This window comes from Cyrtonyx montezumae, unplaced genomic scaffold (assembly GCF_038088225.1).
Source record: "Cyrtonyx montezumae isolate F1298 unplaced genomic scaffold, pur_monq_1.0 scaffold_2, whole genome shotgun sequence".
NCBI lineage: Eukaryota > Metazoa > Chordata > Aves > Galliformes > Odontophoridae > Cyrtonyx > Cyrtonyx montezumae.
In genome coordinates, this window is record NW_027071936.1 from 41,577,701 (window position 1) to 41,598,835 (window position 21,135).

At 34.2% G+C, this 21,135-nt stretch overlaps 1 protein-coding gene across 6 annotated transcripts in view; it reads right to left on the bottom strand.

Moving 5' to 3' along the window:
- Positions 1–21,135, bottom strand: part of MICU3 (mitochondrial calcium uptake family member 3) — a 47,322-nt gene that overhangs the window by 20,806 nt on the left and 5,381 nt on the right. For 4 of the 6 annotated variants that reach the window (XM_065737000.1, XM_065736997.1, XM_065737001.1 and 1 more), the window contains exons 2-7: positions 16,402–16,555; positions 12,022–12,053; positions 11,117–11,195; positions 7,419–7,466; positions 6,190–6,272; positions 2,449–2,520 (exon numbers count right to left, since the gene is read on the bottom strand). In XM_065737000.1, the coding sequence (XP_065593072.1) occupies positions 2,449–2,520; positions 6,190–6,272; positions 7,419–7,466; positions 11,117–11,195; positions 12,022–12,053; positions 16,402–16,555 (468 nt within the window). Of the gene's footprint in view, positions 1–1,432; positions 1,472–2,448; positions 2,521–6,189; positions 6,273–7,418; positions 7,467–11,116; positions 11,196–12,021; positions 12,054–16,401; positions 16,556–21,135 lie in introns of all 6 variants that reach the window. The other 2 variants (XM_065736996.1, XM_065736998.1) reach the window with 1 other exon arrangement.

The window sequence follows — 21,135 nt, forward strand, 5'->3', positions numbered from 1 at the left end:
ATAGAAACAATAAAAATACATGCAGATATTTAATATGAAGTGTCGGTTGCAGAACACTTCAAAATATTTGCTGGAATGTATTTTTTAACTAGCCTGATGCTTCTAGAAGTTATTTCAGTTTCCCCTCTATCCAATTCCACTCAATTATTCCATGAATTATCACCAAAGAAACGTGACAAACTACTGGGAATTATACCCTTGCTTACATTAAGTCCTAAATTGCTAAAAATCAAATAAATTGCTTTATTTCAGTGTGTACAGGATTAGGTCCTTAGGGCTTCAGTTTCTCTCTAACACTTACTTATCCCTCTTATATCTCCTAAGCCATGTGTAGGGATGCCACCTCACTTTTTTATGCGTACAATTCTGTAATACATTTATCTCAAGTATTTTCTGAACTTATTCTCTTTAGCCATTAGAATTAGTACTTTAGGGCATGCATATTTTCATTACATGCATCTCATCATCATTATCATGTTTCAGTTGGCATTTGGCTAGTAAAAGCACTCATGCAATACATGCAGAACTAGTCTTAACATACAACTGCAGTATGCACCAGAAAATGAGTTGAAACAAAAAACCTAAGCAGATAAAAATACAAAAATATTTAATCCATTCAATTCTGCACTGCGTTCATTATTTTATTTTTTTTACTTTTTTTAAGTCTTACAGATCTTGATACTTCTCAAGTAATTACAGCTGTTTTCAAAGTTGAGAAGGGCCTAACACATCGCTTGTGCCATTTCCCAGACAGTTTAAGGCTGCACCTCCTTGCTCTATAGCAATTTCTGATCCGCAGGACATCAACAGAAACTGAAAAGGGAACTACAATTCTGGTGAAGACATCAAAAAAAACCTGAGGATCCACTTACTCTCTTGCCAGTTGCATCTCCTACTCTTCAAAAATGATCAGAAGTAAGTTTACTGTCACATACATAATGTAAGGGCTTTTTTCTCTAAGATCCTATTTTAGCCCAGGATGAAAGTTCTTATTTCTTTGTTCTCTAAGTGAAGCAGAAAAATATAAAAGCTCTTTTTTTTTTTTTTTTTGGCAGTAGGGTGGGGTCAGGCAATAAAAAGGCAAAGTTTAATTTGACTTTAACTATTATGTCACATTAGACACAAGGAGGCAAGACAGGTTCAGGTTAATTAAATACAGACCTGCAATTCTTAAGACATGCTTTGTCATATTCCTAAAAACACTGATTCCTACATTTTATACAAACAGAGCAACCTTTCCTCTAGGTACTGACCTGTTTCTAAATGCATGTAAGAAGCACATGCAACCTTTCACAGAGGTAACGATCCACTACATCTTTACTAATTAGTACTTGTCTTGATGAATAGCAAAGATGTAGTAAGAAGCCTTATAGCATACTATCTGAATTCACTGGTGAAGACTGCATGAATTAAAAATATTTAGAGTACATACACTGTTAGTAGGAGTATGATATCCATAAAGTTGAAGACGCTGACATACAGCAAAAATGCGCCAAGACAAGTATCACATGTCAGTGTGAAGACAGAAGAAAAAAAATAAAGACAACAGAATAGGTTAAGATTTATTTTACATAATATCAGGTCTTAAAATTTATATTTAATGTACGGTAGACAGAAAATGGTTTAGTTTTCATCTTATTCTTTAAATTTTCATACAAAAGTAGACAGTTGAGAAGATTATTGTCAGGTGGAATGTTCCATTTTGTAATCATTACTTTTTCCAAAACTGAAGAATTTTTGCTGTAAATATGAGAATCTGGAATGAACTTTTTTTCTGCTGTGGATTTGACAGAAACTGGACAGAAACTTGTCCGTCAGTAGAAGTTTCTGCTACTGCTGCCATCCTCCAGACAAACCACAAACTTGTCTGTTTCTGACTTACCTTCCTCATGCACACAATAGACACAAGTTTGAATTAAATAAGTATTCAATGTTCCACAAAAAATCTATTCACATAATAAAAATTAAAAATATTTGGTATTGGTCACAAGCAGTATTTAATAAAAATAAATAAATTTGAATATAAAGTCTTAAGTTTGCTTAACACCTTTTGTCAGCTACATTAAAACAATCACAATAATATCAAGTATCAGCATTCCTATATTAACAGTCTTCCTAAGTTATGAGAACAGGAGCATAGTTTGCTTTTGCTAAAGCGATGTCTCTCTTTTATAGACAATAATACAGTCATTACTACTCAGTTTTCTTAGACTTATAGATTCCAAATGGAATTCATGCTATATGTCCTTACATATAATGGAATATTTAAATATTCTATTTCCTATAAACAACTTAAGTAATTTCCCAACAATTGCAGTAACCCAACCTGTTTTTCTTACCATAAGAATTTGTTTTGAAATAAAAAAAAGTGATAAGTGAACACAGTGCATCATCATTCTAAAGAAAACAAAGTTGACTACCAGCTGCAACTATTCTGATTTTACTTACCAACAATGCACGTTTTTCTTCATCTCCTTTTCTTTCTCTCTTCTCATTTTTTTTCCTGAAAATCTCTTGTAGCTACAAAACAAATAATTTTGTTCCTGTATTGCTTTCAGTCTATCTCACGTGCATAACAGCCATTCTACATAGGTAACATAACATGCAGTATGAAAATGCTTCAATATTCCAATTACGCTTTTTTGTTTACATCTATGCCTTTACATTCCCTTCTCTCATCTTAAGCATAGCACAGAGAGGCAAAAGAATTTTGTTTTTCACAAAATAAAGCTAATAACTCTATTTGGAAGCACAATACTCAGAACATCCTCTTCAGCTTTGTATTTTAGCCAAACTAGGTCTGTACTGGCCTACAAAAAGGGGGAGTTCCAGCCTTTTCCACCTCCTCTAAGCATATCCTTTGTTGTCAGGTACTACTTAATACAGCTGTGCAGCTAAGCAGTCAGCTGGATCAGTCTTTTTTACATGTTAGTTTCTAGACAGATCTGTTCTTACTCCTGCTGGCACAAGCATGGGGTGGAAACACCTGGTCGGGGCGAATCATTCTCTGTAAGCAGCAACAAACTACTCCTCAAGAGTAATTTATCAAGTACCTTTGTGTTTTCAAGTCTGTTCAAAGACTTTCAAGTCTTGTAAAATACTTCTTTCCCAAATCTCTTTATGTTAAGAACTTTAAACATGACTTCTGAGACAACCTCAAACAGGATTTAAAATATACATGTTTATTTTTGGAAATCAGAGTCTTCATGTTATGATTTGTACTTATCTTTCTTTGTAACTATCTATAGTCTTTACATGGTTTCATTTATAGTAATACTTATTAACATTTCCAAACCATTAGAAAAAAAGTGTCGTTATTTATTTTTCACACTCACTCTGAGGCTACTCTGATGTCATCTACCAGCGAATTTCAGCTTTTCAAAACCTGCATCAGAAAATGTTATACTGCCATTTGTAGCATGTGCTAATCACAAAATGAGCCAAAGAGAGCATGCGCTATGGCTGAAGATTTGTTCCATCTGGAATATGATATTTTCATAACCAAATATCATGGCATACAAACAATGGTAGCATGATTACACAGCTGTGGCAGTTGCTTCAAAAACTTAATTTTACCTAAAAGTAGTCTGTTAGAAACACAGTACTGAAATTACATGCACAGAGAGCTCCACATGGATCAGCATGTGTTCAGTAAAATGCAATGTGTGATAAACTGCAAGAAAATTTTCCATATTCAATCAGAACAAATATTTCAGAGAAGGTAGATGACTAAGACAAAAGGATCAGTAAACTACTGCTGAGGTATGACAGCAAAGAAACAAATGAATACGGCATTTAGAGACCAAAGAGTAAATTCTTTTGGAAGTAATATTTTATGGATTTCCGTATATTTATAAATTACCTATAGTGCAAACATAGGTACATTGACAAGCACAATATTCTAGTCTATTTTTAAGTACAGGACTGATTTACAGATCTTGGTCTGCCTTTTCACATTTTTTTTTCAAACTTTCAAGCAGAAACAACTGCAATGCATACTGACCAGGAGAGTCACCAGAGGATATTTACATAGATGGCCTAGAATATTGCACAGTTTGCAACCTAAAACTGTGGAAAGAAGAAAATGGAGAGAGAAACAGAAAGAAAATACCTAGTGAAAAGTAAAGTGACAAGCCATCAAGTAAAAGAGAAGAGCAGGTAATTAGAAAACTAAAAAAAAAAAAAAAAAAGAGAAAGAAAGAAAGTATCAAGGGAAAAAAAGCAATGCACCCTTGGATGTATTTCCCCTGCCACTGAAGCAAAGAGAGTAGGATTCTGTTGCATTCACCATTAATGCACTTGCTAAACTTCTAGAAATGGATCTTTTGTTCAGAAGGAATGCTATAGGATACCAGTGAGTAGAAAACCAAATGTGAAAGGACCTAGGAGTACTTTCCTAGGAACATTGTTCCTATGGATGAGATTGATTGCTGAAAGCAGCAAACCAAAGATCTCCTGTATCAAGGGAACACAATCCTTCTGTTCCCTGACCTCACCCTTATGACATAAGCAGAGAGAAAATCACAAACACCCAAGGAATTAGTTTACAAAACCACTGAAGTTTTTATCAGAAAAAAAAAAAAGTATTTTGCAGCTCCTTACTATATGTACACTTTTTCTTAGTATTCACATAACAGCTGATCTCTATACCATTCTCTAGAAAGTATTATCTTGACTTCCAATTTTATGAAAGCTAATTGTCATCAATGAGAACTCTTTTGCAAATGCTGGATATAGTTCATATGTCTACGTCTAAAGCCTCCTGCTTCCAAGTACAGAGGAGATTTTGCACACCGATGCACTGAGTACAGATGCCAAATGTTTACTCTGCAGCTAGCTATATTTCAAGCTGGAGCATCACTAACTCAACTTTCATTTTCATATTTTTTTCCCACACAGACATCCTCTCCTTACAGTCTTTAGTCTTTCTTACTGACACAGTAATCCAGCAGAATTAGAGTCAGGTTTAATCTATCACAAAAACTTGTTTAATATGGTGTTAGGAGGAAATCAGCAAATCTAATGTTTGAAAATCCTCCTTTTCTCTATCCACCAAGTATAATAACAGGAAAAGAAGAAAGAATAATTTTTAAAAGCTACTAGAGATCATGACAGATATTAAATACAAAGCAGGATTATAAAAGCACACTTAAAAAGAAAGATGTAAATATCCATCCTTAAGCATCCTTATTTCCCTCCTTTATATACTTATTTTCTCAATCTCATTTTCAACAGAGGATTTGGAAAGGCAATTCCTGATTCAATTTCCTCTGCCATTCTTTTTATTTAAGTTGACAGCTTATACCATGAGGTGGTTTGAAGAATCATGAAAGACACTCCCTCCATTCACATGTGGTCCATCAGCCAATTAACTAAATGTTGGGTGGCTTTTTCTTTTTGAGGAATAGATGGCTACCACAAATAAGCAAATAGAAACAAATGTACATTTAATATTATAAGAGAAAAAATGATTTGCAAGCCATACTTTGCAGGAAGTGGAAGCTTCCAAAGCAAAGGAAACCTATTCTGATGAAGCTACGACAAAAGAAAACAAGCATTTCTGACCTCAGATCTCACTCATTTGGCTGTACATCACATCCTTAAAAAGGAAAACTGAGGAAAATGAAGTGTGTTGAAGACAGTTTCTTTCAAGTTTCCATGTTGTTTAGGTTAGCACAGGTTACATGGACTAAGCCTTATGGTTTGAGTTGAAAACAACTCAGAAACAGCATGCATGAAGTCAAGTGCCTTTTTTTTTTTTAATTGCATTCAGACACAAGTCCACTCCTGTGTCTGTTCCACACTACCTATGTATTTTGCTTCATATTTTTCTTTATTTGTGAGCTTTGTCTCATATGTGTTTATGCATATTTATTTGCAAACAACTGCAAAAAATGTACTAAAATGGTCTTTTGCAAATATCATTTTTATAAACAACTGTTTCTATGATTGTTGTAATTATTTTTTTATTCCATTAACTGTACTTACTCAGCAGAAAACAAAGGCCTTGCACAGCCTTCAGAAAGCTTGTGTAAACCACTAACCAAGAATCTATAAAAGTTAACTTCTAAAGAGATATCAAAACTACATTTGCCATCGTTATCGGACACAATCATGACAAAAACTGAAGTTCAAGATAACACAAAAACATTAACAGATTGAAAGGTCAAACACTGAAGATATACGTACCACTAAGAACTCCTTTTTGTCCACCATTTCATTGCCATCAGTATCAAACATATTGAAAGCAATTCTAAAACCCGCATGTGGCTCTGTGAAAAAACACACAGAAAAATATTTCTTCACTAATTGGAAAAAAAAAACCAACATGTATGAAGCCCAATAAATTATACAGAATCTTTTACTAAAAAATCATCCTCAGCTAATTTAAATCAGTAAACTTGTGTACAGAGTAAATGCAAATCACAATGTCAGTATAAAATATTATTAATGTTATAGAAACTTAAGGGAAGTTCACAAATTCATAGATTATGGGAAATATACAGTAGAAATAAAAAATCCAAGAAAAAGACATAGTGGTCAGTTCAAGATTATGGGTATGTTGTTTTTTTTATTTGTTTGTTTTGTTTTTATTTTAATAAAACAAAGTTGCAGGAAATAAATTTCCTATGAAAACACCGTGTTTTCAAAAGAAATTTTGAAAAAGTGTTTTTTGTTTTTTTTTTGCAAAAACTTGTCAAAACAAATGATGATTTGAGAGAGTCTCTAATTTCTTGTTTATGTGCTTCAAGTCACAGAAATTTGAGATCAGGTTAAATTTTTAATCAGTTCATAAACATAAGGACTCTAATGGCAAATGTAAGTGAAGTCTTTGGACAACATGCTTTGCAATATGGATGAATTATGGCCAAATTTAGTCCAGATAACAAGTAAATGATAGAAGAATTGATGAAGTGATTATGGATGGTAAATGTTCATGGTAAAGTTCCTGCTCTGTTTCACAACAAGTATTGAAATCAGTTTGACAGATTTTCTAAAATGCACTAGATGTTATATCACTGTCTGTGTGATATCATTTTTTATATACAAGGAAGTCAATTAAATCAATAATAATGGATGTTCTTTGCTTCTCCCTAGACTCAACATCCTCTATGAACAGTAAATTCAGTATATTCAGTATATATAACTGAAAATTCTATTGAAATATAAGAAAATAAACTTTAGCTCTTAACAAAGTTTTAACTTCAACTTTCTCAACGCTCACTAAAAGGTGTTCTAAAGAGTAAACTTAAAGCATAACACAAGATTCCTGTAGGACAGGAGAGGTTCAAAGAAAGAAAGACACATCATCTTTTCCATATGCAGGAGAGAGCAAAAAAGAATGTACAGCAATAAATTCAGATCTTACAAATTATTCTAAGGAAGGATTTTTGTTTTCCTTTCCCCAAAATACTTACTTGTTAAAATACACAAGAGGAATAAATATTCTGTGTAAGATATGACACCTGAAAACATCAATAGAAAAAAAATAATGCTTTATTAGTTTTACATTGTCTTCACATCTTAACTAAAAAGTATTAAATCTATGTATAAGAACAAGCATTTTTCATACATGTGGATATGCAAATTCTTTTTTGTTTGCATTAGCTGAAAGTTCATGTATTTAAGTTCTTTTTTCTGTTGTTTATAGCTCTTCTAGTTCATTTTTGAGCATTCTTGTTAGAAAATACAGTAAGTAAGGCAAATAACTACAATTAGTGGAGAACAGCTCACTAAAGAGAAGCTGGTTAGACACTCAGAAGCTAATAATTTATTTGACTCTCTGAAAAACTCACCAATAATGCATAGCAACTCTCTAACAGCATGAGAATATTTATTCTACAAACTTGAACAGGCTCCCTCCTGATGCATGCTCTTTGAAAACAGTTCTTGATTTTTACTATGTGCTTTGTAAGTGCATGTCCTATATTAACTGAAAGCCTGGCCTAATATTACTGACGAAAGCACAGCTTGTACTTTTTGAATTCTCTTTATATGCACACCTTCATAATAATCACCTGCAACTTATACTAGAACTCTTATTAAAGAAATTTGTAATTATAATGAATATTTTATTAAACCTGTTTAGACCTAAAGGAATCTATGCTGTTTTCTTCTATGCCTAAGCTTTTCATCCTTCATTGGATGTCAATAGGAAATCAGAATTTAATAGCACTTCTTTTCAGAAATAAAGAAGGCAAAATTTAAGTTAGAACTGAAGTCAATATTCAAATAGTATGTCCAGTATCATAAAAGCTGTTCTACTTCCCCTTCTCCAGCTCAAGTGAAAAGAACACACACAGTACAAATGAAGAAAAGCACCCTAAAGTGCACTAAGAACAGGAAATAGCCACCAATAGCCCTTAGCTCTAATGATCTTCAAGGCTGAACTAACAATAACCATGTAGTGACAATATTAGATTATTTTAGAAGATTAAAAGAAGTATTTTGATGTCCCAGATTTGATATGTCTAACAGCTGGGATTTTCACAAGTTATTGGCTGTTTTTTATTTCAGTCCAAATCAAATACAAAAGCACTTCTAAGAAACTCAGCCACATCTTCAAACACATAACATCTTGTAAAATTTAACTTAAATGAATATGTTACAAAGTATTTATGAGGGCTACTCCAAAATTAATGCTTCCTATTTTGTTATGTTGGCACACGACATCAGTGGGGCACGCAGTCTCTTATTCTTTGCTGGTGAAAATGCATAGCTAGTGTTGATGACTACATTAAAAAGACAGTGTTTTGTAGCTGAGACTCGCTCTATAAACTTGTGCTATTTTGCTCTTTGCAGCTGCTGTGGTTTCTGGGTAAATAGGAGGCTACTTTTAGAGCAAGCAATGTAGTTAGTCTTATGAACTTTTTTCACATAAACACATATAATTCAAACTAAGACACTGTATTATTATATGGATTTCACAATTATTGAACAAAATTAATTTCTATTCTTTAAACGCTGCCAAATTCATTCTTTAATAATATTCACAAGGACTTTCTGCCCTCCTTCCAGCTTTGCACTGAAGATTTTAAGAACTCCAGGTACTTCTTCATTTGCATTCTCCAATAACACAACAATGTATGAATATGTGGCTAGAATTTGTACAGCACTGACACTGTCTACTGAAATCTGTTTGGAGAAGCAACTATCAAGAAATCAGATACCTCATAGGTACTCATTCAGTGATGTAAGATGTTCTTCAATAGCCAGTCTATAAATGTAAAAAATGTAAATTTTTGTTTGTTTGATGACACCTTCCTCCTTTGTCGTAAAATGAAGGAAGGAAATGGAATTGACAAATAACCTATCACAGGCACGAAGACAGCAATATGAAAGGACTTGAAAGCATTCTCTCCTTTTGTTTGTACTGGTATATGGTAGCTGTAGACAGATAGTTCTGGTTGACTGCACTGACTGTTGTGGGAAAGAGACTCTGTAATATCAATTGAACAGAAAGAAAAGCTTATACTAAGATCTGAAAGAATAGAAGGTCACTCAAGGGTAAAACAGCAAGCCCTAAGGATGGCTCGCATAAACTTACGTAGTGCAACTAATTCAAAAAAATCTATTGCAAAATACATTGATATAGGCCTTTGCTACTTGCTTCATACTAAAATGTGCATGTTTTAAAGAAAATGGGTAAATTAATCCAGGAGTGCTCATGCCATATATTAAGGAAACATTAAATCAGAATGAAGGATGCTTTAATTCTATTCTCATTCCTTTCACTGACTTACTAAATGACTTTATGAAGGACTTCTCATCTATTCTATTACATATGGATAATAATTAATAATAATTAATAAGTAAAGTAATTAATAAGTAATAATACATTATCTATAAAATGCAATAACTTGTTTTGTGAAGTGTACGGAAAAGCTACGTAAGTACTAAGTTATTACTCAAGTTTTGAATCCTCTTAATTCTATCAGCTTCTGCAGAATTTCATTAACATAAATCTTAAGTATTCTTGAATCAAAACTGTATTTTGGAGATATTTTATTACAGACTTGGTAAGGAACATCCAAGTACATTCCTTTAACTAATTATTTATTGATTTAACAGAATGTGAAGCTGAAATTTTATTTAATCTATATTTCAAGATTGAGCTGTCCAGACATCAGCCTAGAAACATATGACAGTATCTATGTCTCTCCATAGTTTTGGCTGCAGACTCAATGCAAAAAGTGTTAAGTGCAGTTTACAATTAGAGACTCATGAAATTCAAGCCTGTGAGCTCCTCTGAAAGCAAGGGGATTATTTAATCCTTTAAGAACATTAAGACGTAGTTAGGGGTTGAACTCAATTTCCACAGGTCCCTTCCAACCTCTGCAACTTTGTGCCTCTGTGAAACAGATTCATCAAATAAACAAACACATTTGTTTGGAATCTTTTTGCTGGTATGAATATTTTATACATCTATATTGACTTTATAGCAATTACTCGTGGTTGCTTTTGAAAGTATTCTAAAAGTTATGATAGCCCTTTGCCATAATGAAAATAAGCAAAAGAATATGTGGTTTATTTATTGTAAACAGCTTTTGAATGTTTGTACACAAATGATCACAGCTTCTTAAAGCGATAAAGCACAATAAAGAAAAGAATAAATAAATAAAAAGATGAAACAATGTGTATTGCTCTTCCTTTACCAACAGCATAAATTTAAAGGCTAACAAAACCTTGATCTTCTGACTTTACAGGGATACATAGTATTTCTGAATAAATACCTTTTTCAAAACAGTTTCAAATATATCAGGGCCATTACTTCCTAAAATAATCACATCACTGCACCACTTAAAAAAAGAGATTTAGTGGCTATATTGGAATATTCCATCTACATTCTAAATATAATTATTCATTAGAACAAACAATGTGGAACAGTCAAAATCAGTTTAACATATTCTAAAATACCAATTCACTTAAAGATGCTATCTGTAAGCTGACATGATTAAAACATTACAGAGATTAAAAGGAATGTCTCTATTCAGTAAAACGTAGAAAACAACAAACAATTATCGTGTGATTCAGGTTAAAGCACAACACTACTTCAGCAACAATAAGTTAATACATATGATAATTTGGGTCAGGAAAATAAATTCTTATCCCTCACCTCTCTCATTAAGGTTACGGAAAAGTTTGGATGATCCTTTCCAAACTGGTGGTGTCTCCATAAGGATCTGATTCAATTCCTAAAAAAATAAAATGTGAAAAATATTGATATGTAGGTAAATAATTAAACAAAGATGTGATTATTTTATTAGTAAGTGCTAGGAAATCAAAGCAAAAAGAAAGGAAATGCACACAACTCTACCATTTAATTTAACTTCAGTTCAGCACACTGACTTTGGAAAGTCTCACATACATAAATGTTGCATACATTATTAAACCAAAAATTGCTCATCTGAGAAAACTCACACAAATAAGTGTTTACAGAACTGGAAAGACACATAAAACTTTTACCAAAACTTATTTAAGTCCAGGAAGGAGACTCATCCTTGGCTTCAGTGTGCATGTGCAAGTGTATTATTTCAGCAGCAAATAAAAGTTCCTTCAAAACACTTGACCTGAACCAAAGCAAACTTCCCCTATGAATATGAATGTATTTTCCTCTCAATACAGGGACGCGGACACAGTTCTGTTGCAGTTGTACAAATATTAAAAAGGAAAAATAACTGAAATGTAAGAGGCACTTCACCACCACAAAAAGTACAGAGTGGCATGAGTATTTCAGGCAGCTGTTACACTTAGACAATAAAGAAACACAGTCAGATATGAGCTGAGAAAGAAACTGACAGAGGTTTGAGAAAGTCAGTAAATCCAACATAACATGCTTGAGCAGCTGTGCCTGCTTGAGATTTTACATTTAAATCTGCCTGAAGTGACAGAAAAGTAAGAAATTTATCGAATAAAGGAGTTTTAAAGATAAAAACCTCTGTGACTCCAAGTTCCCATCATGAAAGTAGGCAACTACAGCAAAAATCGTGGCTACAAGATAGCACAGAAATTGTTACTCACCTGCTTGGAAAGGGATCGCCACTTTTTAGCACCTGCAACAAAACACAAAGTTACCAACATACCAAATTCAGTTGTAACAATACAGTGTCACTAAAATTATAATGTATCCATACCCGCTGTTTTCTAAATAAATAAAGTGTTCTCCCTACTGTATTCACTGAATCTACAGCCTGGTTCCAAAAAATACCTATTACGTTATTAAAAAAAGTAAGTAGTGTAACACATATGTGGACTCCTAACTTTCAGTGATCAATTTAGACATAGCTTTTAATCAAAATCTAGCTCAGTGAGAGAAAATACTTTCTACCACCATAACAGACTGTTAAAGCATTAAACAGGAAATAGAGTGCACTTGGTTAACCTCTAATCAACCCTCTAATCTTTCATTTAGTAGCAGTATTATTCAAATCATAGACTAGATTATGTCCCTGCTTCACTACTTGTACATTTTAAAGGAAAAACAAAACAAACAAACAAAAAAATCCTTAAAACATCATTAGAAGCTTGGACTCTTTTTAGCCACTCCTAATCTCTAAGATTCATGCTCGCTTTTATAGCTGCTGACAAGCTCAATTTTTTCTACGAAATTTTAAAAAAGAATCTGAGAATTTCAGAACAGGAACTGCTCATCAGAACTGAAAGCTGATAGTAGATAACTGTGAACTGACACTTTTTCCCTAAATCCTTAAAATGAAAGCATCAAAGAGCAGATGAAGATACTGGCATTTGACAACAGTTGTCCACAACCTTGCAAGAATTCAGAACTTGAGGTCCATCCCCACCCTCTCAAATCTTTGCAATATTAAACTAATGCTCAGTGAATGGGAATTCACAAAGCTACAAAAAGGTGTGTATTATGTGGTAAAATGTATAACTTCTTGGTAGGTAAAGGCTCATTATTACAGAGCAAAACACCCTGTAGAATTACAAATTCCTTTCTCACAATGGTCTCCATGATTCATTAAGGAACAATCATGAGACAGATACTAGATCACAGTGAGTGGTTCATGGTTAGAAAGTGTCTGTAATTGTAGATTTATATCCCAGTAACACTACTAAGAGTGTCTGCAAATCCTACCCCAACTATGGTGTTATGCTGTTGCTTGGTATAACACGAGCTAACAGTATTTTACATGTTTTTCAGTTTGATTATTTACTATTAAAGCCTTATCTAAAAATACTAAATAAAACCAAACAAAATAAACCCCTTCACAATATTAACTGCTTTGTGTTTATGTCTACCATAAAAATTATTATATCTAGCTTTCCAATAAGATAATCTCCTATATATGTTTACACATGGATTTGTCCTTCTAAACATATAAGCAAAATATTCTGTCTACATGCATACTTGTTACAGCTCAGTATTAGGCTTTTTTTTTCTTTTAAGTATCTACCAAGAGCTAAAAGGAGTAAAATATATTTCCTTTTCTTCTAATTGCTTTTCTAAACATAACAATACATATTCAGATGATAAAAAAATGTAACAAGCATCACTAGGAAAAAATATATTTTTCCCTAATGACAATCTTTATAGTAAAGTCAGCAGCAATAAGTTAATTATACCATTTATCTGTGTCTTTATAACAGCTGCCCAGAGTCAAAAGTTGTATGTTATAAAAGAAAATATACTCTTACCATATTAGCTAGTGTTTAATCAAAAAAGGAAGTGAATACCCTCTTGACTTCTGTAGAGTTTACTCTATCTCCAAAGTAAATCAATCACAATAGATGCATTCACTACATCACAGATCTCATTCAGGTCTAGTATTATTAGCTTTTCTACAAAGCAGACATAAAGAACTACTATTATTACTCTTCAAAGGGTGATTTTGTTTTATAGCCTTAATCCTTAAGAAGTCCAAGTGTATGTTTTTCTTAATTGCAAAATATAGATATTTTAATATGTTGGCCTGCACGGATCTAAGTATTTATCATTTAAAACAGAACCAAAATGATTAAAAAATTGGTCCAAATAGATATTATTTTATTCAGAGAAATACTTCATTTAAACTTATTACCTTCTATAGAGCAAGACAGATGATTAAGACTTGCTCAAACTGACAAAGCAGTACGAAGATTAAAACTAAATATTCAGAGATAAGAACTTGTAAGTGGTAACTCCTGCAGGCTGTTCAGTTCACTCATTACTTCTTTTTTGTCAGAGTTTTGCCCAAAATTCAGCCAAGTTCTGCCTAAGTATTCCAGATAATATGATTTCCATCATAATGAAGTCCTCTCCTTCTACTTAGTTACTACCTCTTTCACCATCCCTCAGCCATCCCTGTCATGTAATCTCGGCAACTTGCATACAAAACTTAAAGGCATGCATGTTAGTTTTGCCTTCAGTTTCGGAGACTAACTTGATGTCTTCCTGGGAGCTGGATGACTAACTGTGAATGATTTTGATCTACGCAAGGTCCTCTGCACCAAACTTGGAAGTGTTTCATAAGTTCATAAGTTCATAAGGTTGGAAAGGACCTATAAGATCATCTAGTCCAACCATCCTCCTATCACTATCTCTACCCAACTACTAAATTAAGTCCTTTAGCACCTCATCTAAACGCTTCTTGAACAGTGCTAGGGATGGTGCCTCAACCACCTCCCTAGGCAGGCCATTCCAGTGCCTGACCACTCTTTCAGAAAAGAAATGCTTCCTCAGGTCTAATCTAAATCTTCCCCGGCGCAACTTGTGGCCATTCCCTCTCGTCCTGTCATTACTTATCAGGGAGAAGAGGCCTACCCCCTCCTCACCACAACCCCCCTTCAGGAAGTTTCTCACTGCTTGAACTCCTTGTCTTTTCTCCTTTGGTAAGACAAACACACAGAATATTCTTGGGAACATAACGCTGTTTAATTACTTTTTGATGATCTCAATATTTGCAGTGAGGGAGGAGGAAGCCTAAATTAGCATGGAAAAGCCTTACTAGTCTAACACTTATACACTATTATAAAACTGAGCTGTAATGCTTCTTTAACTGATATCCAGTACACGCCACAAAAGGTCTATAACCATACATGGCTATGCTACGGAATGGACTGCCTAGGAAAAAGCTGGTTAAGCCCAATTACATGGTCACAGAAAAAGGATCACATGGAGACCTGGGTTGAAAAAGTAACTATGAAGCAACGATGTGTAATTACAGTAATTTCTGAGAAAAGAGATGTACTTTCTCAACTAGTGAGCACAATGGAAAACAAAGATTTGCTTCCTGGTGGGAGTTTTATAGTTTTGCAGGTTTTCATCATCTAAGTTCTATTCTGTCTATACTGTTACAAAGAGTGATTATATCTTTAGTTAAAAGTTATGGGAGTTTTGATTCCTGACACAATCAGCTGAATTATTTCCTCTGTTTCATTACAGCTAAGAGAACAATGGGGAAAAAAGCTTTAACTTCTCTTCTGACTGTTTACCTGCTTTTGACTGATCTCTTTGTACTAGTTTTCTTCCTTAAATCTACAGTGAGGTACTATATATGTCACATTTGAGCAAAAATAGTCACTTTTCTTAGAAATTGTATGCTGCTACCAATACACTGTATGCCTGAGGGCCCAGAAATCAAACAAGATCAGCAATGGATTGTAATATTCACCTTTCTATTTGGTCACTCTTTGATATTTAAAGCAAAATAAACAGATTAAGTGAACTAAAGTTGACAGTTTATTTTCATTAACTTGATTGATACATAGTGCTGCCTCTGTCTAATTTTAAATGTAGAAAGTGGATCCCCTGAGGACTGAAACTCCTACGCACAGTAAGGATACCTTGATATGCTTGTAGAATCTCTGTAGGGAAAAAAATAAAAAATAAAAATAAACAACAACAACAAACCCCAACAAAACAGAACACTAAACCAAACAAATACCGAACAAGAAAACAAACAAAAACAAAAAACAAATTACATCAGATGACAATTTAGGATGGCAAAAGCTATAAAATAACAATATTCTAAATTGTTTAGGTTCCTTGCCTGCTTATTTACGCAGAACGTTCAAAAAAAAAAAAAAAAAAAAAAAAAAAAAGGAAGGAAGGAAATTTCACAGCCCAACTGTCCGGCTTGGATAGAATCCAGAACTGTATCCATGTCAAAGCATATGGTAAAAATGAACTCATCTTTCACACCTACTGAGCTGCCTGTGACCTCTAAGACAAGAGCATTCACCTAATGATTTCTGAGGGAAAACATTTCAGAGATGTTTACAAAGTAATAACTATCAGGATGCTGACTGGATGCATTTAGATACCATGAAAAATAAAAGGTGAAGAATCAGCATCTTTACACACTAATCACAAACAACAGTAATAATAAAAAACAAATGGAAAAATAACATATATCACCATCATCTCCACAGCAATTTTATCAAAATAAAACTGCTTACGTGTTGGTTCATCATTTGTGACAGCCTGAATGAAGTCATACGGAGTCATATAGAGCTGTCCTTCAAATTCTAAACTGGCAAATTTACGAAACCGCTGCTCGCGAGGTGTAGCATAAAGGTGCAAATCTTCAAGGTCTGATCTGTTTTCTGTAACCTTCAAAGAGAGAAGGAAACAATTTAAATGCATCATTTTACAATTGCTACTACCATTCCCTACAGAGAAACTCTAAATTAAATATGATAAATCATTAAGTCAAATCCATCAAAATACTGTTGTGCAGTAAGAGCTTAAATTAGGATTTCACCACTATCTTTTTCATCCTTCCATAATTTCAGCATCTTTATGAAGTAAAATTCTTGGCACAAGCTAAGCTTGTAGTTTAAAAAACAACGAATACAAAAAAGACTTGGGTTCAGAAAAGAAAGCAACTCTAACTCACAAGGTCTGTGTAACTTAAAATGACTCTGTTAAAATTGAGGTCTGATGTTTCCAGAAGAAAATGAAATACTTTTTAATTGCTTCTTCATAGAGAGTGCAGCTGTTGACAGTAATAGGCAAAACAACTCCACAGTACTCCCCAGTGCAAACTTCCTATGATTACTACTGCTTCATGTAACCACTACAACCAAAGCTACTCATTGACTATTTGTAAACTTAATAGCACAAAACTCTTAAGTGACTTCAACTGTTGCATCATTATTTGATACTGTCAAAGATTTCAACAGAAAATATGTTACCACTAACTGAAAACTTTCTTCAGCTCATAACTGGCAAGCTCCTCTGTGGAATCAAGAACTTAAAATTAAGAAACTTGTGTTTTCTTTATTTATTTATTTAACAGAGATGAAAAACATCAACCAAATTGCTTCATAAAAGGACAAGCAATGATACAGGTAACTTCATCCAGTGTATAAAACAGGAATGAAGTATCTTACCAGTAAAATAACCCATTCTTCCAACGTCATCATTATACTGTCTGTAATGACAAGAACATCTAAAATACTTCATGTATCATAATTAACCAAGACACAAATAGTAGCAATAACTTAACTAATGTTTATTTGTCTTTTAACTAAGAACATACCTAAATGCGTTTTCAGAGAATCCTCTCTTTTAGTTTAAAGCCATTACCACTTGTGCCTCTCTCCCCCATATCTCCTGCAGGTCCTTTTAGGTACTGGAAGGCTACTCTCTACTCGGAGCCAACAAACAAACAAACACCCCAAAGAATTATCTTCTGACATACCCATTTACAAGTAAAAACATTCATGTGCTATCATGTGCTATTGAATAAATGCAGGTTGTAAGCATGAGTAATAAAGCAGTATTTCTGCAAAGTCAGCTTTCAGAGAAGACACTGCTTCAAGGGCACGTTACACATACAGTACTTGTAATCAATTGTAATCAGTTATCATCAATCACGCATAACAGTGAGAATCTGCAGATAACACATCATTACATCATTCAAGAAATATCACCTCACATTTTGTTGACTGTCAGTATTTTGAGTATGTTGAGATTATTTACTCTCAAGAAATTCAAACCATCTCAGGTACTGCTGCTTAGTATTGCCTTTAAGACATTTAGAAAAGTATTTAGAAATCCACAGACATACTTCAACATAACCTGAAATACCCTCTGCTAATACAAACCATCATACTGCAAACATGGAATTTTTAAGGCATGCTTAAACTTAACTCATGCCAGTACTTCAGTCTCCAAACTCACAGTTTCTGCTTTATTTTAGCCAATCTATATTTTCCCTCCAGCTGTGTAAGAACACTAGAATTTTACCCTCTGGATAAATGCCCCTGCTCTGGCACCTGCATCCTCTACTTGTTAAGTGCCAAAGTGGATAAGGGAATGGATACGTCTGACAAATTTTTGTTTTGGTGGTGCTATTTTTAGATAGATAAATTCCTGGATCTATCCCACAAGAAGTATTAGTTCCAAAACCTAGGCCACAGGAATTTTTAGATTAGGGAAAAGAAAATATATGGGTCAGTCGTGATGAGAGGACAAAGGGGCCCACAGATCCACATTCCGGGAAAGGAAGTGGGTGGAAAGGAAAAAGGTAGGGAGATGGAAAGTGGTAGCAACAAGCTAAAGAAAAAAACCTTCACTTACTAAATACATTAGCAGAATGCAAGATGACATAACATAATACAGTATAACTGATATTGAAGCTAATAAATCAAATAAAATTCAAAAGAGAAAGTTTATGAAACCGAAGTCCTTAGTCTAATATTTCTGGCAAAGTAGCCAGGAAGCAAAGAGGGAAGTCTCATGACTCCCATTTCATTTTATCTTCCCCTCCAAATGGAAAATTGAAATGGAAAAATGAAGTCTTGTGGGAGTTGTAGTTCACTCTTCTCTTCTGAGACCAAGTGACCAGAAATATCAACAATCCATGGGACTGCAACATTAACTCTTTAACTCCCAGTGCACTGCATGATGTTATGATGTGGAATACTGATGGAAAATCATGAAATCATGACACCTCTTCCAGCAGCAGCCTGCACCTACTTCAGGTTAGCATGACAGAGAAACTACAGGCTTACACATATTTTTATTCTGAGGAATAAAAACACCTGTATCTTGATCTTTGTGGTTTCAACAGAATGAATCAGAACAAGTGGTTTACGCTACTGTTCTAACATGGATTCAAATGTATAGAGGGCTCAAATGTTCAAGTTAAGGCTAAGCAGGGTTTGTCTGCAGAAGACCCCAGGTACAAGCCTTAACTAACTGCTAAGTAAAACCATCTACAGGAATACTATTTTTTTTCCCAGTTTCCTGCAATCAATGCATGAAACCTATAGCAACTTTCTCTTGCATAGAATCTGTAATTACTATGAGCTTCTTAATATGCTAATTAAAAAGTCTAACTTATTACCTCAAGTCATATCTTTCCATGCATTCCTTTAAGGAATTAAGGAATCCTCTACACAATTACAAAACATCAATATATTCTCCAAAAGTGGGGGATCATAATTCAGTGAAGCAATTTTAGTGATACCACAATTTGCTCCCAACTGATCTATTTCACATTTATGCCCAGGTTAGGCCGTCCTGTTGTATTAAGTAGCACTACCATCAAATCTAATAGACACAAGAATAAGGCACAGAAAGCAGGTTCTGGATACTTCAGGGAAGGTACTGTTGGCAAAGAAGTGAACACCATTCAATAAAATTCCAATTTCTATTTGAAGTTTCAAGAGCTCACCCAGACTAAATCTCTCTGTAATCGCCAGCAATCTTCAAAAACCTTCATGAAAGTACATCTCTTTGCAAACTCGCCTAATAACCACAAGGATCTCACATCACACTGCCTTCAGAAAACTGGACAAAGTCACTTCCTTCAAGCAGAATGTCACGCACCTCCCAGCAGCAGTGGTATCTTCTGAGTAGTAGGTCAGCTCCTGGTTATCTGCACACATATACTAATCTGCTTCACTGAACTTGCAGGAGAAAAAAAATAATAATAATAATAATAGAAAAGCTCTGCAACTGAAGCCAAAAACTTAGCTGATGGCCATTAATTCCCATCCTTTCACCTTCACAAAGTAAATGGACATAATACATAATGGGACAAAAGAGGCCTGAAAGCTCTCACAAACAATGTGTTATCTTCTCCATAACCTCACAGAAACCTACGCACTGAGAGTTGTAATCAACCAGCTCATAGCTCATGTCCTGCTGCCCTTCCTCTTTCCAACTCAGTGCCTCATCACTCAGTATTTGGCCTCCCACACTTTATGCGATGCCTTTTCTCAAGCACAGTGCCAACCCAACAGCAGCATTTTGAAGTGCTGGTATATACAGTCTTGACTTCTACATGCCTCCTGCAGAATCAGGACCACATAGATAACAGCTTAGTTTATATCAGCTGAGGAGAAAAAAAGAAAATCTGCCTTGGCCTAATTTCTTGCTGCTTTTAATACTCCCTTTGTGCAAATGTACATACATATGCCTAATACAGAGATATTTAAAAGCACGTCCAAGACTGACTAAGTGACTTCCACACAATCCACCACCAAAGGATGTAATGCAAAGGATATAAAGGGAAACACTTTCCAGACAACTATTTTAACATCAATTTAATTTATATTTATCATGTTTTGATAAGATGGAGTCCAAACTAATTTTGAGAAAGTTTCAAAGACTTCATAAAATTCCTAAGATCCACTTTCTAGAAACGCAGCATTTAGAGATCAACTAAGATCAAGACCACCACATCTCACCGAGAAGCAGTCCTTCAGAAGTTTGATCTCCATTATGGTCACCCAATATCTTGAAGTCAATCAGCTTTGAATGCACTCTTTACTCTAAGAATAATATCCCTCTGTATTTTTCCCCTTTAATCACAGCAAAAACATAAGCAGAGCAAATCTAGGCTTTCTATCAAACAAAACTGCTGTCTAAAATTCATCCCCATTTTTGGTTCATCTTTCACATACTAACCACCAATAGAGAGATGTCACACAGCCTTGAAAATCCAGTACTCTGACCAAAGATGTCCACATACTACCCAAACTTCTTTGAAGCACAGCTGAATCTCCACTTCTGGTCCCATATCTACCTTACTGACTCACTTATGTTAGAGCTCTGATCTGTCTGAATTTGGCACAATGTGTTTACCTCTATGGCCTTACAGTGAAATACATGAAGGAACTCTATATATTGCTGTATGATAACCTAAAACATGACATGAGTTCACACAGTGACACCAA